The sequence below is a fragment of the Mauremys mutica genome, chromosome 12 (assembly GCF_020497125.1).
Source record: "Mauremys mutica isolate MM-2020 ecotype Southern chromosome 12, ASM2049712v1, whole genome shotgun sequence".
In the NCBI taxonomy this organism is placed as follows: domain Eukaryota; kingdom Metazoa; phylum Chordata; order Testudines; family Geoemydidae; genus Mauremys; species Mauremys mutica.
In genome coordinates this window covers 52,640,974-52,659,284 of record NC_059083.1, presented here as the reverse complement: position 1 = coordinate 52,659,284, position 18,311 = coordinate 52,640,974, and the positions used below count along the sequence as shown (strand labels likewise).

Below are 18,311 nucleotides of genomic sequence, written 5' to 3'. Positions count from 1 at the left end.
TCTACACATTGCAAGATGACATGCAGTACAACAAATGGGAAGACCAGTACAATCTTCCCAGATATAAAGTTATGGAGCTTTTGGGAATCCAGGACATCAAGGAGAGAGAAAATATTTGAACCAACTAATTCCACCCAGAAGGATCTGAGGCCAGTGCCAAGTAGAATGTGGCATTTTCCGAACTCAGAGAGAGCAGAGGAATAGATGAAACACGTATCAGAAATCTTAAATGTCTCCATGTGGAGTGTAGAGCACAGTCAGGTTTCCAATTAAGGCAGTAGCAAGTATCAGCTTTAGCCACAAATGGGAATGTCATCAACCCAAGTGTAGCATGTCCTCACCTTCCCCGGAGCAGTTCTCATTGGTATGAGCTTGGACCCCACTAGATGTAAACTTTCTTGCTCGTTAAGCCAGATAGATTCCTTCACAGATCAGTGACTCCATCTGAATTCATTTGAGCAACATATATTACCGGATGACTTTTCTCAGGGCCTCCTTCACCTCTTTGTTTCGCAGGCTGTAGATGAGGGGGTTGAGCATGGGAGTCAGGACTGTGTAGAAGACAGAGAACACTTTGTTCAGGGCTTTCAGTGTATTGGTTTTTGGTAGCAGATACACAGTCATTAGGGTCCCATAGAAAACTGTAACCACAATGAGGTGAGACGAGCAGGTGGAAAAGGCCTTTTGCCTCCCGGTAGTGGAAGGGATTCTCAGCGTAGCAGCAATGATACAAATATAGGATGTCACAGTTAATAGAAATGAGCAAGGTGAGTCTAGGGAGGTGAGTATTACACTAACCAGTGTGATCATGCTGGTGTCACTGCAGGAGAGCTTTAGCATTGGAGAAAAATCACAAAAGAAATGGTCAATTTCATTGGGGCCACAGAATGTTAATTGTGACATAAAACACGTCATTATTACACAAATTAGAAATCCACTTATCCAAGACCCCACTGCTAGCTGGAGGCACAACCTGCCATTCATCAGGGCTGCATAACGCAGGGGTTTACATATCGCTAAATACCGATCATAAGACATTGCTGCTAGGAGATAACATTCTGTAGTTACCAAACAACCAAAGCAATAAAACTGTGCAAAACAGCCACTGACAGAAATGGTTCTGTCTCCAGTCAGGAGACTGACCAGTAACCTGGGCAGGATGGTTGAGGTGTAGCAGGTCTCCAGGCAGGACAAGTTCCCCAGGAAGAAGTACATGGGGGTGTGAAGGTGCTGATCAGCCACAACTAGCGCAACGATGAGGATGTTCCCAGACATGGTCACAATGTAGATCACCAGAAAAACCAGGAAGAGAAGGATCTGCAGTTCATGGAGATTCCCGAATCCCAGGAGGATGAATTCTGTGATGATCGTTCGATTGTCCTCTTCTGCTTTGTCTATGAGGTGCATCTAGGTACAAAGAAAAATACTAAAACTCAGAGATGGGACTTTCAAAGGCAGAAACATCCAGTGATGAGCTGCCAAAATCTTAACAACGGGTTCCCTATAAAAAGTTCTGATTTAACAATGGGTTCCCTATAAAAAGTTCTGATTTAAGGGATGTTCATCCACTCATTATATTCAGCAGTTCCTGGAGCTTCATAGAGGACAGAAGATGCTTTTGTTTGGGATTTAAAGCCTATTTCAAACCCTTGGAGGGAGAGCCCTATAGGTCTTGGCTGCAGACTCAGTTCAAATAGGCAAACGGGGATATTTGTAGTAACTGTATAACAGATTGAGGAGGACAACTGGGGAAGCTGAGAAAATAGCAAAATGAGAAACCCTTGGAGACAATGCTGAGGACAGTCTCTGGCTCAATGTCCACCCAAGCAACACCCAAGGAGGAGTCCACTCAGAGTCTGACAGAGAAGGATGTTCCACACGAGCAGCCCTTCTCAGCCTGTGGATTGGTCACCACCTGGAATGAGTTGCGGATTAGCTCCTGGCTGAAATCCACCATTCCACCTTTCACAAAGGCCAGGCTGTCCACATCCACAACAACACGAGCACCACCTTGTTCAAACAACCTGTCATCAGGATTGATAACTGTGTCCAAGGAAAACTTGTACTGGAATCCAGAGCAGCCACCTCCCTCCACCTGCAGCCTGAGAAACTCAGACCCTTCTATAATCTCCAGCAGCCTCTTCACACAGCTGTTGCTGAGGTAGATCTGTCCCTCGCTAGAGTCAGACACTGGTTGCCCTGGCTTAGAAGAGGATGATGCCCACTGCACCCTGATGCTTGGTACATAGGCTCCATTCTGAGAACAGGGTGGTGTTCTCACTAGGCACAGTAAAGTAGGAGAAAGGCTGCTGCTGGCAACTCCTGGCCCGGCACCGGGCCCTAGCGAGTCCCTGCGCATTATTCCTCTGGCAGGGTCACACTGCGCGGCGGAGCTAACCGCGCCCTCGGCCCGAGCCCTCTCCAGGGGCGCCCCCCCCCGGGAACGGCCGAGTCAGGCGCCGCAGCGGGGCTTGGCAACGCCGCACGCTCTCTGCACGGCAGGGGCCGGGTGCTCGGGCGAGGCTCCAGGAGGGGAGCTGCAGGCGCTCAACAGCCGGGCGGTGCGGGGACGGCGATGCAAACCCCCCGAGTCTGGGCCTGCTGCGGGGACCCAGCGGACACACCGCGCGCACCCAGCCCCTGACCAGTCGCGTCTGGGCTGGCTGCCCAGCTGGTGCAATGCCACGGGCGGTCCCGGAATAGGGGCAGCAGGCCCCAGCCCCCCCAGGTCCCACAGGGGAACGAACGGGGCTGGGCTGCCGATGCCTCCGCCGCGGGATTGCACCAGCTGGGCAGCCAGCCCAGACGCGACTGGCCAGGGGCTGGGCGCAGCGTGCGCGCTGCTGGGTCCCCGCAGCAGGCCCAGATTCGGGCCCGGGCGCCACGTGCTTGGTCACGTCCTCCCCCCGCGGCAGTGGGAGCTGCAGCAGTGGCTGCTCCCGAGTCCCGCTGTCCAGGTAGGGAGAAGGGCCGCCCCCCTACTCTCCCTCCAGGTGCCAGGCCGGACTCACACTCACCCCGACTCCGTGCTCCCCTGCGTCTCCTGGGCATGGCGTGCTTGGTAAGAGGCGGGGATTTGGGGAGGGAGCCAATGGGGCAGTGAGGGGGCAGGGATTTGGGGAGGGATCCAATGGGGGAAGGAGGGTGCGGAGTCGGGGCAGGGGATGGTGCGAGCCCTTTCGGGCTCTGGAGCCTTTGCTTGTTTGCCCAGTGTCCCGACCTAACATTGGTCGGGACGTGGGACAAACAAGCAAATATCGGGACATCTGGTCACCCTATTCGCAACGGTTCGCGCGAACCGTTTGCTAAAATTAGACACCGGACAGAGAACTTTAGCATCCGGTTCTCTGTCCGGCGTCTAATTTTAGCAAACGGTTCGCGCGAACCGTTGCGAACCGTCTGCAGCTCACCCCTGGAAACATCCCATCAGCTTAAGCAAGTGCAGAAGGACAGATATCCAGAGACATTTATGCACCCGAATTTGCAGATAGGTGGCCTAGTGGGATTTTCAAAATACTTAGGCAAGCAATGTGCCTCAAGACCAGATTTTTAAAGCTATTTAGGTGCTGCAGCACACAGCATCACAATGCCCAAGCCTAAATCTCATTTTCCCAGATTTAGGCAATGAGGACTCTACAGTCTATTGACAGCCAATGGGATTTAGACTCCTCCATGCCTAAATCCCTTTTGAAAATGGAATTTGCACTCCTCATTCAGTTGGGTGTTGTTGCAACACTGAGCTCAGCAACCCCTAAATAGATTTAAAAATATGGTCCTGAGGGCTTTGCTGAATCAGGACTTTAATTCAAGCTATGCAGAGCCACAAAAGATCTGCTGTTCCTCAAAGGATGCTGGCAAGTTTTAGCCCACACTAAAAATAGTCAGCGGCGCTAAGGGAGAGTAAAGGAATGGCTTTAACAAGAATGATCTCACAGCCTTTCCTCACATGAATAAATCCACGAGCTCTAACTCTGATCTCTCAAACTGTTTTTTGCAATATTAACTTCTGCCAGAGATCCTCCCATTTTACAGCTGCCCAGGTGGGTCAGAGCCAGGAGCTGTAAATTCTGAGTTGTCAGACAGACAGACAGGCAGACAGACAGAGCCTTTGTAGTTCAGTTGTTTTCCTAGTAGTACACTGCATGGTCTAAGGCCCTTAATTGGCCTTCACCCAGTGAATATTCCCAAATACCCAGAACAATGGAAGTGTGCTGCTTACAGACCCAGCAAAATTGTACTATCTGAGCATTAAATGGGAAAAGAAGAGATGCTCTCTCCTCTCTTCCCCCAGCTCTTAGTCAGCAGGTGCAGCTCAGGAGCCTGCATGTGAGCACCAGCAGAGGAGGGCGTGAGCATGCTCTCCTCATGCTAATGCCTGAGACACTGAGAGCAGGACCTTGACTAGCAGCGCAGCTGGGAAACGCCCTCTGCCCAGTGCCCTGCCCTGTGCACAAAGGGAATGCCCCGAGCAGGCACATACAGACCCCTGTCCCTCTCCTCCCCTCCTTGGCACCCTGAGACACACTCTACCCCAGGTGCACTCTGCAGCCCAGCTGAAGAGTGAGAGTGTCTGGGCCTGGATTTTGTGCAGCATCCCGGGTGCAACAGAACAGCTGGAACTCAATGCTCCCACCACACTCTGCAGTGTCACAGTTCAGCCCTGTTAGGGGTAGGGGATGAGACCTATCAAGGGCAGAATAGGAAGTTTGAAGGAGCAGGATATGCACAACTACGGTGTGCGCCTGAGAAACAGCTCCGGCTCTGCTCCTTCCCACTACCGCACCGTTTCCTCCCTACGTGAGAACTGCAGGATCTGACCAAAGGCTTGTCTAAAGGGAGAGTTAGATCATGGCGAGCTGGGTGTGAACCTCCAGAGCACTAGCCTGCCACGTACTAACACGCTGTGTGGACCCTGCTCCAGTGCACTAAACATTCCCTAGTGCGTATTGACCTACCCCCATTTCAAACAGCACTAGGACAAAATCCACCAGGGGACTTTTAGTGTGTGATAGCTGGATCCGCGCAGCCCCTTACTGCACAGCAACCTACAGCACTGTAGATTTGCACCCCAGTTTGCCACGCACTGACTCCTTGTGTGGACAGACCCCAGGAAGGTTCAGATTTACCTTTAATCCTCAGCAAGAAGTGGTGACCTGTGTGTCGATGCTGAGTGGGTGTGGGGATCTGATTTCCATTTCCATGCTGCTCCCCTCTGTCTCCTGCTCTCAGAGTCTACCGGGTGGGGTAGTGCACTCAAGAGCAATGGGATTTCTAAAGGGCACCAACATCTGGCATGTGAACTGGCTCGTGTAGACTCTTACTGGCACCCACAGAAAGTTCCTTTGTGCACAACACATTGGGGCACTTTAGAATTAACACCCTGCTGTGGTGCACCACCGCCCCGTATGGACAAGCCCTTATTCACTCTGCAAAGACACCTACCTTCCACTGCTGCACTGGGCCGGCTCTTGATTTCTTGCCTGATGCACACACCCGTGTATATTACAAGGGGCCTCCATACCTCCTGCTCTGGAGCCTTCTAGGGTTTATAGGGGAAAGCAGCCTCACATTGGCTCAGACAGCTCTTGGGATCTCCGCTGAGGCTGCTGCTAATGATCCCTGCTTTTCAAGTGCCCTCAGGAGGGAATTCAATGCTATGGTGCTTGTTAAGACAATGTAAACATTATGGCCATTGACTACTGAGGCCTGGTCTCCACTACAGTGTGAGGCTGACTCAAGACATCTTATGTCGACCTAACTATGGAAGCATTTACACTTAAATTTTGCTCCCACTGATGTAACTGCCCCACTATGCCGACTTAATAACCCCACATCCACGAGCGGCGTAGAGTCAAGTTTGATGTAGTAAGTGTCAATGTAGACACTGTTTTGCTTATGTCGACTGTTATTGGCTTTCAGGAGCCTTCCCACGATGCCCCACACTGTCAGTGCAATTGGCACGAGTGCTCCTGGTGAGGTCACGCACCGCCAACACAAGGAGCAAAGTGCAGACACGCACGAGCGATGTAATTACTGTGGTGACTGTCTGCCGACGTGAGTTAGGTCGACTTAATTTTGTCTGTAGACATGGCCTGAGTTAGAGAAGAATGAGTTCCTTAGGATTTGGCGCATGGAAATTATTCTTTGCTGATGGTCTGGTCTAGCTTGCCCATTCCAGGGTGAATTAACAGGTGTGTTGTATTTAAGACCTGGGAGGTAATTGTTCTGCTATACTTGGCACTGGTGAGGCCTCAGCTGGAGTAGTGTGTCCAGACTTTAAGAGGGATGGGGAAAAATTAGACACAGTCCAGAGGAGAGCAACAAAAATGATAACGAGGTTTAGAAAACCTGACTTGTGAGGAAAGGTAGAAAGAATTGGGCATGTTTAATCTAGACAAGAGAAGGGTGACGGGGGATGTGATAACAGTCTTCAGAGATGTACCAGGTTGTTAGAAGAGTATGATAATCCATTGTTCTCCATGTGCCCTGAGGGTAGGACAAGAAGGAAACTATAACAAAACATGCAGAGGAGTGGGGAGGAGCACTGTGGAATCACAGAGAAATTGTGTGGCGCAGTGGAGAAGCCACTGGATTTGGACTATTCCCAGCTCTGCCACTGGCTTGTTGAATGACCATGGGGGCAAGTCACATCACCGCTCTATGCCTCAGTTTCACATCTGTAAAATGGGGATAATGATGTCAAGCTCTTGGAGAGCTGCTGATGAAATGCACATTATAAAAACTTGGTCTTTTGATTATTACTGAGTCACAGTAGCGCATCAACTGCAAACCTAGGTGAGAATGAAAGTTGTCTAAACAGCCAGTAACTCCCACCAACAAACATTGCTCCTTCTGTTTAAAAAACTAGGAAATAAAATGTCACAAAAAACCTTTGTTAATACAGAGTTAAGGTGCCTGGTGCTAGCTCAGGCCCTTCCCAAAGGCTGAGTTCAGCAAAACTCTGACTTCTGAGAACCAGGAAATACAGAGAGAAGATAAATGCCCACACAACCTTAATTCTGCCCTATTTGTGCAATATCCTAAAATACCCACACCACGCACTCTCTCTCTACTGTGTCAGTGAAGTGGGGAGGTGCTCCCTGCCCTGACCCGATGTTCAAACACTGATCCTACTCCCCTAACAGAATACCACACTTTTAAAGTGTAACGGCCACTTCACACCTTTTTCCAGCCCCTGAGTTGCTGAAGACAGGGGAGAGTATTGTCACACTATGGCAGAACAGGCTTTTCAGTAGCACCTGGCTCACTCATGCCATTCCCAATGACCGGGGAGGAAGGGCTGTCAGGTTGCCTGAAGTGGCTGAAGAGCACAGGTACCAACCTCAGGGCAGACTGTTCAGAAGCAGGTCACAACCCCCACATTGGCTGTGAGTTCTAGATTTGGATTTCACCAACTAAGTATCAAGTGGGAACTCTGCAAGAACTACAACAGCCTTAACATGGAGTCACAGGCAGCCCCCTTGGGCACTCCAGTCTGTCTTGCCATCAGGTACGGCTGCCTTTGCAATAGATAGCTCCTTACATCAAAAATCACAATATTTAGGTTATTCCCAGTCTGAAAGGACCAGTCACTTTCCCCAGGTCAATTGCACTTTTGATCTTATACAAAAGATAATGCTTGTAGCCAATCCTATAGTAAACTATCTAAGGATTTATTAGCTAAGAAAAAGAAACAAGGGAGTTATTTACAAGGTTAACGCTGGTAAACACACACACAAATGATTTACAGTCTTAGGTTTCAAAAGATGATAGAATCTGCTGTAATATGCAAGATGATAGAATCTGCTGTAATATACAAGCTCTGTGTGTCCTTTAGGGCTGATCCTGGCTAAGCAGCTGGGGATCCCTTGCTTATGCTTAGAAATCTTGCTCTCCCAAAGGCCAAGCAGCACAGACTTACAGTTTCTTCTTGTCAGGGATTTTTTATTCCCTTCTCTCAAGCTAATGGGATGAGGCTTCATCATGGGTGTTAGGGGTGGAGTGTGTGTGTGTGTGGAAAATTATCACAGTGTATTATCCTCTGATGTTCCACGATGGTTCTTCTGGTATCTATGGGCTTGCTTTTGTTGGACTGGAGATAATATTTCACACTTGGTAATGATTCTCTTCTGACTGGGGAGGGGGGTTTCCAGTTTCAGAGCAAACACCTAAATATTACCTTAAAACATGGCATACAGACATTATAAGTGAGATTAATGCTGGCAGCATTTTACAAACATTCTGTAAAGTCTAAACATTTTTATAAATCTTATATTTCTTTTAACAATACCAACACACAGGTGAGCCAGACTGGTTTCCAGCTGTGTATTTGTCAGTGTTCAGTGAGGCCTAGGGGCCTTGGCATGAGTTGGCACTTGGTCTGCCAGCATCATAGGGCGTATTCTGCCTCTGTCTGAAAAGCATGATAAGGCTGAATATAGCAATGATATCGAGGTATTACGCCACTGTCAATCCCAAGCAAAGTCTTCACTTCTGTGTTAATGTCTCAAATCAAAGATGCATTTCATGGCAAAAATCAGGATCCTCAGTATGACTTTACACCTGGTCATTCCATCGTTGACCAGATCTTTACCCTTTGAGACATCCGTATGAAAAGATGGCTGAATTTAATCAGCCATACGCAGCACTTTTTATAGACTTCCGTAAACCTTTTGATTCAGTGAATCAGGCAAGTTTCTGGAATTTGATGAGGCAGCAACGTGGCGTCCCTGGAAAGCTCTATAATGGAACGGAAAGCCGTGTTTGAGTCAATGGCTGGTATATGGCATGGGGTTTCCTATCTCCACGGGAGTTAGGCCATGTTGCATTCTCTCCCCATCACTTTTCAACATCAGCATCGACTGGTTGATGGATAAATATGAGGAGGCAGCTGTCAGGGGTGTTGAACTGAACATCATGATTCTTGGAGATCTCAAAGATGCTGTTGACTTTGTCTTGTTGGCTCATGTTGGTGAGTTGCTGCAGCTGACAGCTGATCTGGTTGAACAAAAAGTAGCATTCATTGATCTGGTCATTAATCTGGAGAAAACGAAGTCGTAGGCCATTATCATCCAGCTCCAGATTACAAGCAGCTCAGTATTAAACTGTCTGAGTGGGACATAAGGCAGGTGGCAACTCTCAAATCCTTGGGCAGCTTCATAGACAGGGCTGGAGGATGTTCAGATGATGTGGACCACACAGATGATGTGGACCGTAGTACGGCAGCAGTTGCCACCACATTTCAGGCCTTTCAGTGACATCTGTAGGGACATAATGACATCCAGCTTTCTGCATAGCTGCAGATTTATAGAACTGCGGTGACACCAACTCTGTGATACAACAGTGGAACGTGAGCACTGAGAAAGGCTGAAGAGCATTGGATTACCGGTTTTGATTCTCATCATCTTTGCCAGCTGCTCCATATTAAGTTAATAGACTCAAGTCTCAGAGTGCATGGTCTACTGTCCAGGAGAGTGTATTTTGACAGAGGACTTCGGAGTGCTATTTCCTAGCTATGCCAAGGCTTAATTATTTGACCATTTGGGAATCACTTCCCTCCTCTGTGCCTCAGCTTTTTAGTCTATGAAATGGGAATAATAATACTCAAAATCCTTTGCAATGTGCTTTGAGGTCCACAGATGGAAAGGGGTATGACGGAGTTACATATTGTTAAAGGGGCTTACACATATTTCCCATTCACTTGAGCTCTTCACACATGGACAGAAACAGCATGTGGGAAAATGGGAGATTTCCTTTGAGATTAGGATGCCTTTTGCATCGGCTTTGAGACAGTATAACAGAGCATAACATTCGAAATATACTACCAACCACCTGACCAGGATGAGGACAGTGACTGTGAAATACTCAGGAAGATTAGAGAGGCTACAAAGGCAGAAAATGAAATAATAATGAGGGATTTCAATTATCCCCATATGGACTGGGTACATGTCACCTCAGGATGAGATGCAGAGATAAAAGTTCTAGACACCATTAATGACTACTTCTTGGAGCAGCTAGTCCTGGATCCCACAAGAAGAGAGGCAATTCTTGATTTAGTCCCAAGTGGAGCACAAGATCTGGTCCAGGAGGGTGAATGTAAATGAACTGCTCAGTAACACTGACCATAATGTAATTAAATTTAAACATCCTTGTAGGGGAACCCCCCCACAGTAGCATTTAACCTCGAAAAGGAGAACTACACAAAAATGAGGAGGCTAATTAAATGAACTTAAAAGGAACGGTCACAAGAGTGAAATGCCTGCAAACTGCATGGTGAGTATTTAAAAACACCACAATAGAGGCTCAAATTAAATTTACACACACACCCCTCAAAAAAAAGTAAGAGGACCAGAAAAATGGCTAACAGCAAAGTAAAAAAGGCAGTTAGAGACAAAAAGATATATTTTAAAAATTGGAAGTCAAATACTCCTGAGGAAAATAGAAAGGAGCATAAACTCTGGCAAGTCAAGTATACAAGCATGAGTGAGGCAGGCTAAGAAAGAATTTGAAGAGCAACTAGCTAAGGACACAAAAACTAAAAGCAATTTTTTTAAGTACATCAGAAGCAGGAAGCCTGACAGTCAGTGGGGCCATTGGATGATCAAGGTGCGAAAGGAGCACTCAAGGAAAACAAAGCCATTTTGGAGAAGCTAAACGAATTATTTGCATTAGTCTTTACTGCAGAGGATGTGAGGGATCTTCCCACACCTAAGCTATTCTTTTTAGGTGACAAATCTGAGGAACTGTCCCAGATTGAGATGTCAATAGAGGAGGTTTGGAAAAAAATTGATAAATTAAACAGTAATAAGTCATCAGCACCAGATGGTATTCACCCAGGAATTCTGAAGGAACTTATATGAAATTGCAGAACTACTAACTGTGGCATGCAACCTAGCACTTAAATCAGTCTCTGAACCAGATGAATGGAGGGTAACTAATGTAACGCCAATTTTTAAAAAAGGCTTCAGAGGCAGTCCTGGCAATTACAGGCCAGGAAGCCTAACTTCAGTACCAGGCAAATTGGTTGAACCTATAGTCAAGAACAGAATTATCAGACACATAGATGAATACAACGTGTTGGGGGAAGAACCAACACAGCTTTTGTAAAGGGAAATCATGCCCCACCAATCTATTAGAATTCTTCGGGGGTGTCAACAAACATGTGGACAACAGTGATCCAGTGTATATAGTGTACTTGGACTGTCAGAAAGGCTTTGGGAAGGTGCATAGGAATCTGACCCCAGAAAAGTCTGGAGAAACAGCTGATGAGTAGATGAGAAACTGAAGGACAAGATCCCTGAAAAAACGATGAGTTCTCAGAGACAGTGAGAGGGAGCAAGAAGGTGAGGGAAGGACAAACTGAGGATGAGTAACAAAGGAGATCTCACAAAACTGGGTTACTGGACAACAACATGGCAGATGAAATTCAATACTGATAAATGCTAAGCAGTGCACATCGGAAAACATAATCCCAATTATGCATACAAAGTGATGGGGTCTAAATTAGCTAGTAACACTGAAGAAAGATCTTGGAATCATTGTGGGTAGTTCCCTGAAAACATCTGCTCCATGTGCAGCAGCAGTCAAGAAAGCTAACAATGTTAGTCACCTTTAGGAAAATGATAGATAATAATCCAGTAAATATCATAATGCCTCTATATAAATCTATGGTATGAAATTAATAGGCAGCAGGTTTAACACACACATATGGAAGTTGTTCTTCACACAACACACAGTCAGCCTGTGGAATTCATTGCCAGGGGATGTTGTGAAGGTCAAAAGTATAAGTGGGTTCAAAAAAGAATTAGATCAGTTTATGGAGGATACGTCTATTGATGGCTATTAGCCAAGATGCTCTGGGTGTCCCTAAACATCTGCCTGTCAGAAGCTGGGACTGGATGACAGGGGGTGGATCACTCGATAATTTCCCTGTTCTAGTCATTTCCTCTGAAGCATCTGACACCGGCCACTGCCAGACACAGGACACTGGGCTAGATGGACCATTAGTCTGACCCAGAGTGGCCATTCTTGTGATGAGATATCAGAGGGGGAGATGTGTTAGTCTGGATCTGTAAAAAGCAACAAAAAACCAAACAAACGCCACAGGACTCTTTGTTGCATTCTCGTGATGTTACACTGTTTTAACAAGTGACACAGCATCAATTCCCCTATGGAGGGAATCCAGACGATCACTGGCAGCAGTCTCAAGGGAGTTCCCAACAGCAGCGGAAAGGGCCAGGGGATGGCTGTTTTCCCTGATAAACCCTGCAAGAATCCAGAGCAGAAGACATTAAGGGTTTGTGTAATGCCAACAATCAACCCAGGCAATGAGAGCATCCCAGCAGCCACAGGCAGGTTCTGCCCACAAACTGAGACAAGAAGGCTGACTGACACCAGACCCAGTCACTGGCGATGGGGAGCTCACTGCTTCATGCAGAGATTTGAAGGTAAGTCTCACTAGCCTTAGGGCAAATCCTCAGGTCCTTGTTCATAGGAAGCCCTTGCTCTGAAATACCTCCCTTGGACAGTGTCCTCACATGCTGGGAGCTCTGCCGGAGTAAGGACGTCAGAGTCGGGTTCTTTGTGGTTCACAGCTAGAAAAACTGATGAGTCAGAATGAAGACCCAGCTATCATCTCTGCCCTAACGCATCCCTCTGTCTGTCCTCCCCTCACCCTACAGTGGACAAGTAACTAGACTTCAGCTCCCAGCATGATGATGTGGGGGGCGAGGGCTGAAGTGATCCATGGCTGTATAAAGAGGGGAGCAGGGAGGGGATTTTGCCTCTGTAAAGAGCACTGGTGACACTGATTCTGGAAAACCTTGGGTAGCGCTGGGGTGCACGTTTTAAGACAGATGTTGAAAGATTGGCAAGGGAGCAGAAAAGGGCAATAAAAATGATTTGAGATTTGGAGAAAATATCTTCCAGTGAGAGACATATAGAGCTCGATGTGTTCAGTTTATCAAAGAGGAGACAGAGGTGATTTGATCACAGTGTATCAGCACCTTCCTGGAAAGAAAACATTGGTTATCAAAGGGCTCTTTCATCGAACAGGAAAGGCACAGCTAGAACCAATGGCTGGAAGCTAAAACCAGACACATTCCAATGAGAAATAAGGCACAGTTTGTTGCCAATGAGTGTGACTATCCATTGGAACAAACTACCAAGGAAAATGATGGATTCTCATCTCCTGATATCTTCAAATCAAGACTGGCTGCCTTTCTTGAAGGTATGTCTTAGCCAAACAAGTTATTCAGCTGAGTGCTGGGGAAATTGGGGAAATTCTGTGGTTAATGTTATGCAGGAGCTCAGACTGGATGATCTAATGCCTAACAGAATTTAAGGTCAGAAGGGTCCATCATGATCATCTTCTCTGACCTGCTGCATATTGCATGCCACAGAACCTCACCCACCCACTCCTGTAATAGACCTCTAACCTCTGGCTGAGTTACTGAAGTCCTCAAATCATGATTTAAAGACTTCAAGTGACAGAAAACCCACCTTTTACTACAGTAACTCCTCACTTATTGTTGTAGTTATGTACCTGAAAAATGTGACTTTAAGCGAAACGACATTAAGTGTCTCCTATTTCCCCATAAAATGAATGTAAATGAGGGGGTTATGTTCCAGGGAATTTTTTTTCAACATACACACACAGTATAAGTTTTAAACAAACAATTTAATACTGGTACACAGTGATGATGATTGTGAAGCTTGGTTGAGGTGGAGGAGTCAGAGGGTGGGATATTTTCCAGGGAATGCCTTACTGCTAAATGATGAACTTGCAATTGGCTGAGCCCTCAAGGGTTAACTCTCACAGTTTACAAGGCAGCAGGAATAGAAGGAGGGGAGAGAGCATCACAGACAGAGACACACCCTGTGTGTGTGAGGGAGAGATGCGCATTTCCCCTTTAAGTACACTGCCTTGTTAATTAGATCAGCTTGCTGAGACCACAGCTGCTGCTGCCAGCAAGCTCCCTCTGCCTTGACCCCTGCCGTGTGTCCCCCCTACTCTATGGAAGATGGGGTAAGTGGGGTGCAGGAACAGGGGGGAGGGGGACACCCTGACATTAGCCCCCCTCTTTCTCCCCTCTCCCCAGCACAGCAAGCAGGAGTCTTGGGGAGCAACTCCAAGGCAGAGAGCAAGAGCAGCACATGGCAGTTGGGGGAGGGACAGCTGAATGCCAGAAATTGCTAGCCTGCTGGGCAGCTGCTGCACAGGGAACTTAGGGGAGTGGGGAGCTGATAGGTGGAGCTGATATGGGGGCTGATGGGTCCACCTTGGTTCCAAGCCCCCACCAGCTAGTTGCAATGGGCTGCTTTTCCTGCAAGCAATGGACAAAGCAGGGCGGCTGCCAAATGACGTTAGAAGGGAGCATTGCACAACTTTAAATGAGCGTGTTCCCCTAATTGACCAGCAATGTAACAACGAAAAAATATTAACCGGGATGACTTTAAGTGAGAAGTTACTGTATTGGTTTTAATTCCCTTTGCAAGGTGCAATTCTGCTTGGCTTTTGGCAGTTTTCACTTTATCCCTACACTTTCTGACCTCCATGAGGTAGCTTTCCTTGCTGAACCATCCTATCTCCCATTCTTTGCAGGCTTTCTGCTTTCTTTTAATCACCTCTTTGGGAAGCTTGCTCCTCTGGGCTGGTCTGCAATCCTTCCCTACATTTTTTTCCCCTTGCTTAGGATGCCGGCTTCAGATTGCTTCTGCAACTTTGACAAAATAATTCCAAGCCTCCTCCACATTCAGATCCTGAAGTTCTTCGCGCCAGTCCACTTCACAAATAATTCCCTTAATTTTTTTAAGTTAGCCCTTTTGAAATCACGCACCCTAGTTGCAGATCTAGTTTTGTTTATCCTTCCATTTAGTTTAAACTCAATTACCTCATGTGTATGTGCTGTTTAGGAAAGACCGAAACAAAGGTAAAGGTGGGGGAGTAGCATTGTATGTCAATAATGAGGTGAAATGTAATGAAATAACTAGCAATGCAATGGATAATACGGAGTCTGTTTGGGCAATGGTGACATTGGGGAAGAAAACTACTAGAGCGTCCCCTGGGATAATGATTGGGGTGTGCTATAGACCGCCGGGATCTAGCCTGGATATGGATAGAGAGCTCTTTAATGTTTTTAAGGAGGTAAATACTAATAGGAACTGTATGATCATGGGAGACTTTAACTTCCCGGATATAGATTGGGAAACAAATGCTAGTAATAATAATAGGGCTCAGCTTTTCCTAGACGTGATAGCTGATGAATTCCTTCATCAAGTAGTTGCTGAACCGACGAGGGGGGATGCCATTTTAGATCTGATTTTGGTGAGTAACGAGGACCTTGTTGAGGAAATAGTTGTAGGGGACAACCTTGGCTCGAGTGATCATGAGCTAATTCGTTTCAAAATAAATGGAAGGATAAACAAAATTGCATCTGAGACTAAGGTTTACGATTTCAAAAGGGCTAACTTTACTAAATTAAGGCGACTAGTTAAAGAAGTGGATTGGACTAACATATTTAGGGATCTAAAGGCGGAAGACGCCTGGGGTTACTTCAGGTTGAAGTTGCAGGAGCTGTCAGAGGCCTGTATCCCGAGAAAGGGAAAACAGTTCGTAGGTAGCAGTTTTAGACCGAGCTGGATGAGCAAGCGTCTCAGAGGTGTGATTAAGAAAAAACAGAAAGCGTACAAGGACTGGAAAATGGGAGGGATCAGCAAAGAAACCTACCTTATTGAGGTCAGAGGGTGTAGGGAAGCAGTGAGAAAGGCAAAGAGCCAGGTGGAGATGGACCTAGCGAAGGGGATTAAAACCAATAGCAAAAGGTTTTTTAGCCATATAAATAGGAAGAAAACCAAGAAGGAAGAAGTGGGACCGCTTAAAACTTTAAACAGAGTGGAGATTAGGGATAATCTTGGCATGGCACAATATCTAAACAAATATTTTGCCTCGGTCTTTAATGAGGCTAATGAAGGGCTCAGGAATGGTGGTAGAGGGACTGACGGGAATGAAGATATGGGGGTAGACATTACGGTATCTGAGGTAGAAGCCAAACTTGAACAGCTTAACGGAAATAAATCAGGGGGCCCGGATAATCTTCATCCTAGAATATTAAGGGAATTGGCGAGTGAAATTGCAAGCCCGTTAGCGATGATTTTTAATAAATCTCTAAACTCGGGGGTTGTACCGTTTGACTGGAGATTAGCTAATATAGTTCCTATATTCAAGAAGGGGAAAAAAAGTGACCCAGGTAACTACAGGCCTGTTAGTTTAACATCTGTAGTATGCAAAGTCATGGAAAAAAATTTAAAGGAGAGAGTGGTTATGGACCTTGAGGCCGATGGCAACTGGGACAAATTACAGCATGGTTTTACAAAAGGTAGATCGTGCCAAACCAACCTGATCTCCTTCTTTGAGAAAGTAACAGATTTGTTAGACAAGGGAAATGCGGTGGATCTAATATATCTTGATTTCAGTAAGGCGTTTGATACGGTACCGCATGAGGAATTACTGGTTAAATTGGAAAAGATGGGGATCGAAATGAAAATCCAGAGGTGGATAAGGAGCTGGTTAAAGGGGAGACTGCAGAGGGTCGTATTGAAGGGTGATCTGTCAGGTTGGAGGGGGTTACCAGTGGAGTTCCTCAAGGTTCGGTTTTGGGTCCGATTTTATTTAATCTATTTATCGCTGACCTTGGAACCAAAAGTAGGAGTGGGCTGATAAAGTTTGCGGATGACACCAAGTTGGGAGGTATTGCCAATTCGGAAAAGGATCGGGATATCCTCCAGGGAGATTTGGATGACCTTGTAAACTGGAGTATTAGTAACAGGATGAAATTCAATAATGAGAACTGTAAGGTTATGCATTTAGGGATGACTAACAAGAATTTTAGTTATAAGCTGGGGACGCACCAGTTGGAAGTAACGGAGGAGGAGAAGGACCTAGGAGTCCTGGTTGATCGTAGGATGACTATGAGTAGGCAATGTGATGTGGCCGTTAAAAAAGCTAATGCGGTCTTGGGATGCATTAGGCGATGTATTTCTAGTAGAGATAAGGAGGTGCTAGTCCCGTTATATAAGGCGTTGGTGAGACCTCATTTGGAGTATTGTGTGCAGTTTTGGTCTCCCATGTTTAAGAAGGATGAATTCAAACTGGAACGGGTACAAAGAAGGGCCACTAGAATGATCTGAGGAATGGAAAGCCTGTCGTATGAAAGGAGACTTGAGGAGCTCAGTTTGTTTTCCTTAACCAAAAGAAGGATAAGGGGAGATATGATTGCACTCTTTAAATATATCAGAGGGATAAATACCAGGGAAGGAGAGGAATTATTTCAGCTCAGTGCTAATGTGGACACGAGGACAAACGGATATAAATTGTCAGTCAGGAAATTTAGACTTGTAATTAGACGAAGGTTTCTAACCATCAGAGGAGTGCAATTCTGGAACAGCCTACCGAGGGAAACAGTGGGGGCAAAGGACTTCCATGACTTTAAGATTAAGCTGGATAAGTTTATGGAGGGGATGGTATGATAGGATAACGGGTTTAGTCAATAGGTCAATAACGTGCCACACTGGTAATTAGTACAAAGGGTCAATGTTGGGATATTGTTAGCCTTTTCCAGAGGGTCTGGCTGGAGAGTCTTGCCCACATGCTCGGGGTTCAGCTGATTGCCATATTTGGGGTCGGGAAGGAATTTTCCTCCAGGGTAGATTGGCAGTGGCCCTGGAGGTTTTTCGCCTTCCTCCAAAGCATGGGGCAGGGGTCATTTGCTGGTGGATTATCTGCTACTTGAAGTCTTTAAATCATGATTTGGTGCATTCAACAGCAGAGTCAAGGGAGAGAATTAGTTCAGGAGTGGGTGGATCGGCTTATGTGGCCTGCATCTTGCAGGAGGTCAGACTAGATGATCATAATGGTCCCTTCTGATCTTGAATTCTATGATTCTATGATTCTATGATCACTCGAACCAAGGGTGTCCCCTACAACCAGTTCTTCTATGAGGTCCTCGATGCTCACCAATACCAAATCTCAAATGGCATCACCTCTTGTTGGTTCAGCAACTATTTGGTGAAGAAATCTGTCAGCAATCATATCCAGGAAAATCTGGGCCCTACTATTATTAGATTCAGAGTGGTAGCCGTGTTAGTCTGTATCAGCAAAAACAATGAGGAGTCCTTGTGGCACCTTAGAGACTAACTAATGTATTTGGGCATAAGCTTTTGTGGGCTAAAACCCACTTCATCTGATGCATGGAGTGAAAAATACAGTAAACAGAATATATATTCTAGGACATGAAAAGATGGGAGTTGCCTTA

At 46.4% G+C, this 18,311-nt stretch overlaps 2 protein-coding genes across 2 annotated transcripts; both read right to left on the bottom strand.

Moving 5' to 3' along the window:
- Positions 1 to 468: 468 nt before the first annotated feature.
- Positions 469 to 1,407, bottom strand: LOC123346944 (olfactory receptor 11L1-like). Its single transcript, XM_044984380.1, has one exon. The coding sequence runs from the start codon at positions 1,405 to 1,407 to the stop codon at positions 469 to 471; it is 939 nt and encodes a 312-aa protein (XP_044840315.1).
- Positions 1,408 to 1,721: 314 nt separating this feature from the next.
- LOC123347071 (iron-sulfur cluster assembly 2 homolog, mitochondrial-like) lies at positions 1,722 to 5,574 on the bottom strand (the record flags this gene model as incomplete). Its single annotated transcript, XM_044984517.1, has 2 exons — positions 1,722 to 2,312; positions 5,522 to 5,574. Coding segments are annotated over 2 exons (516 nt in total), but the record flags the coding sequence as incomplete, so codon positions are not given.
- Between the last annotated feature and the right edge of the window lie 12,737 nt (positions 5,575 to 18,311).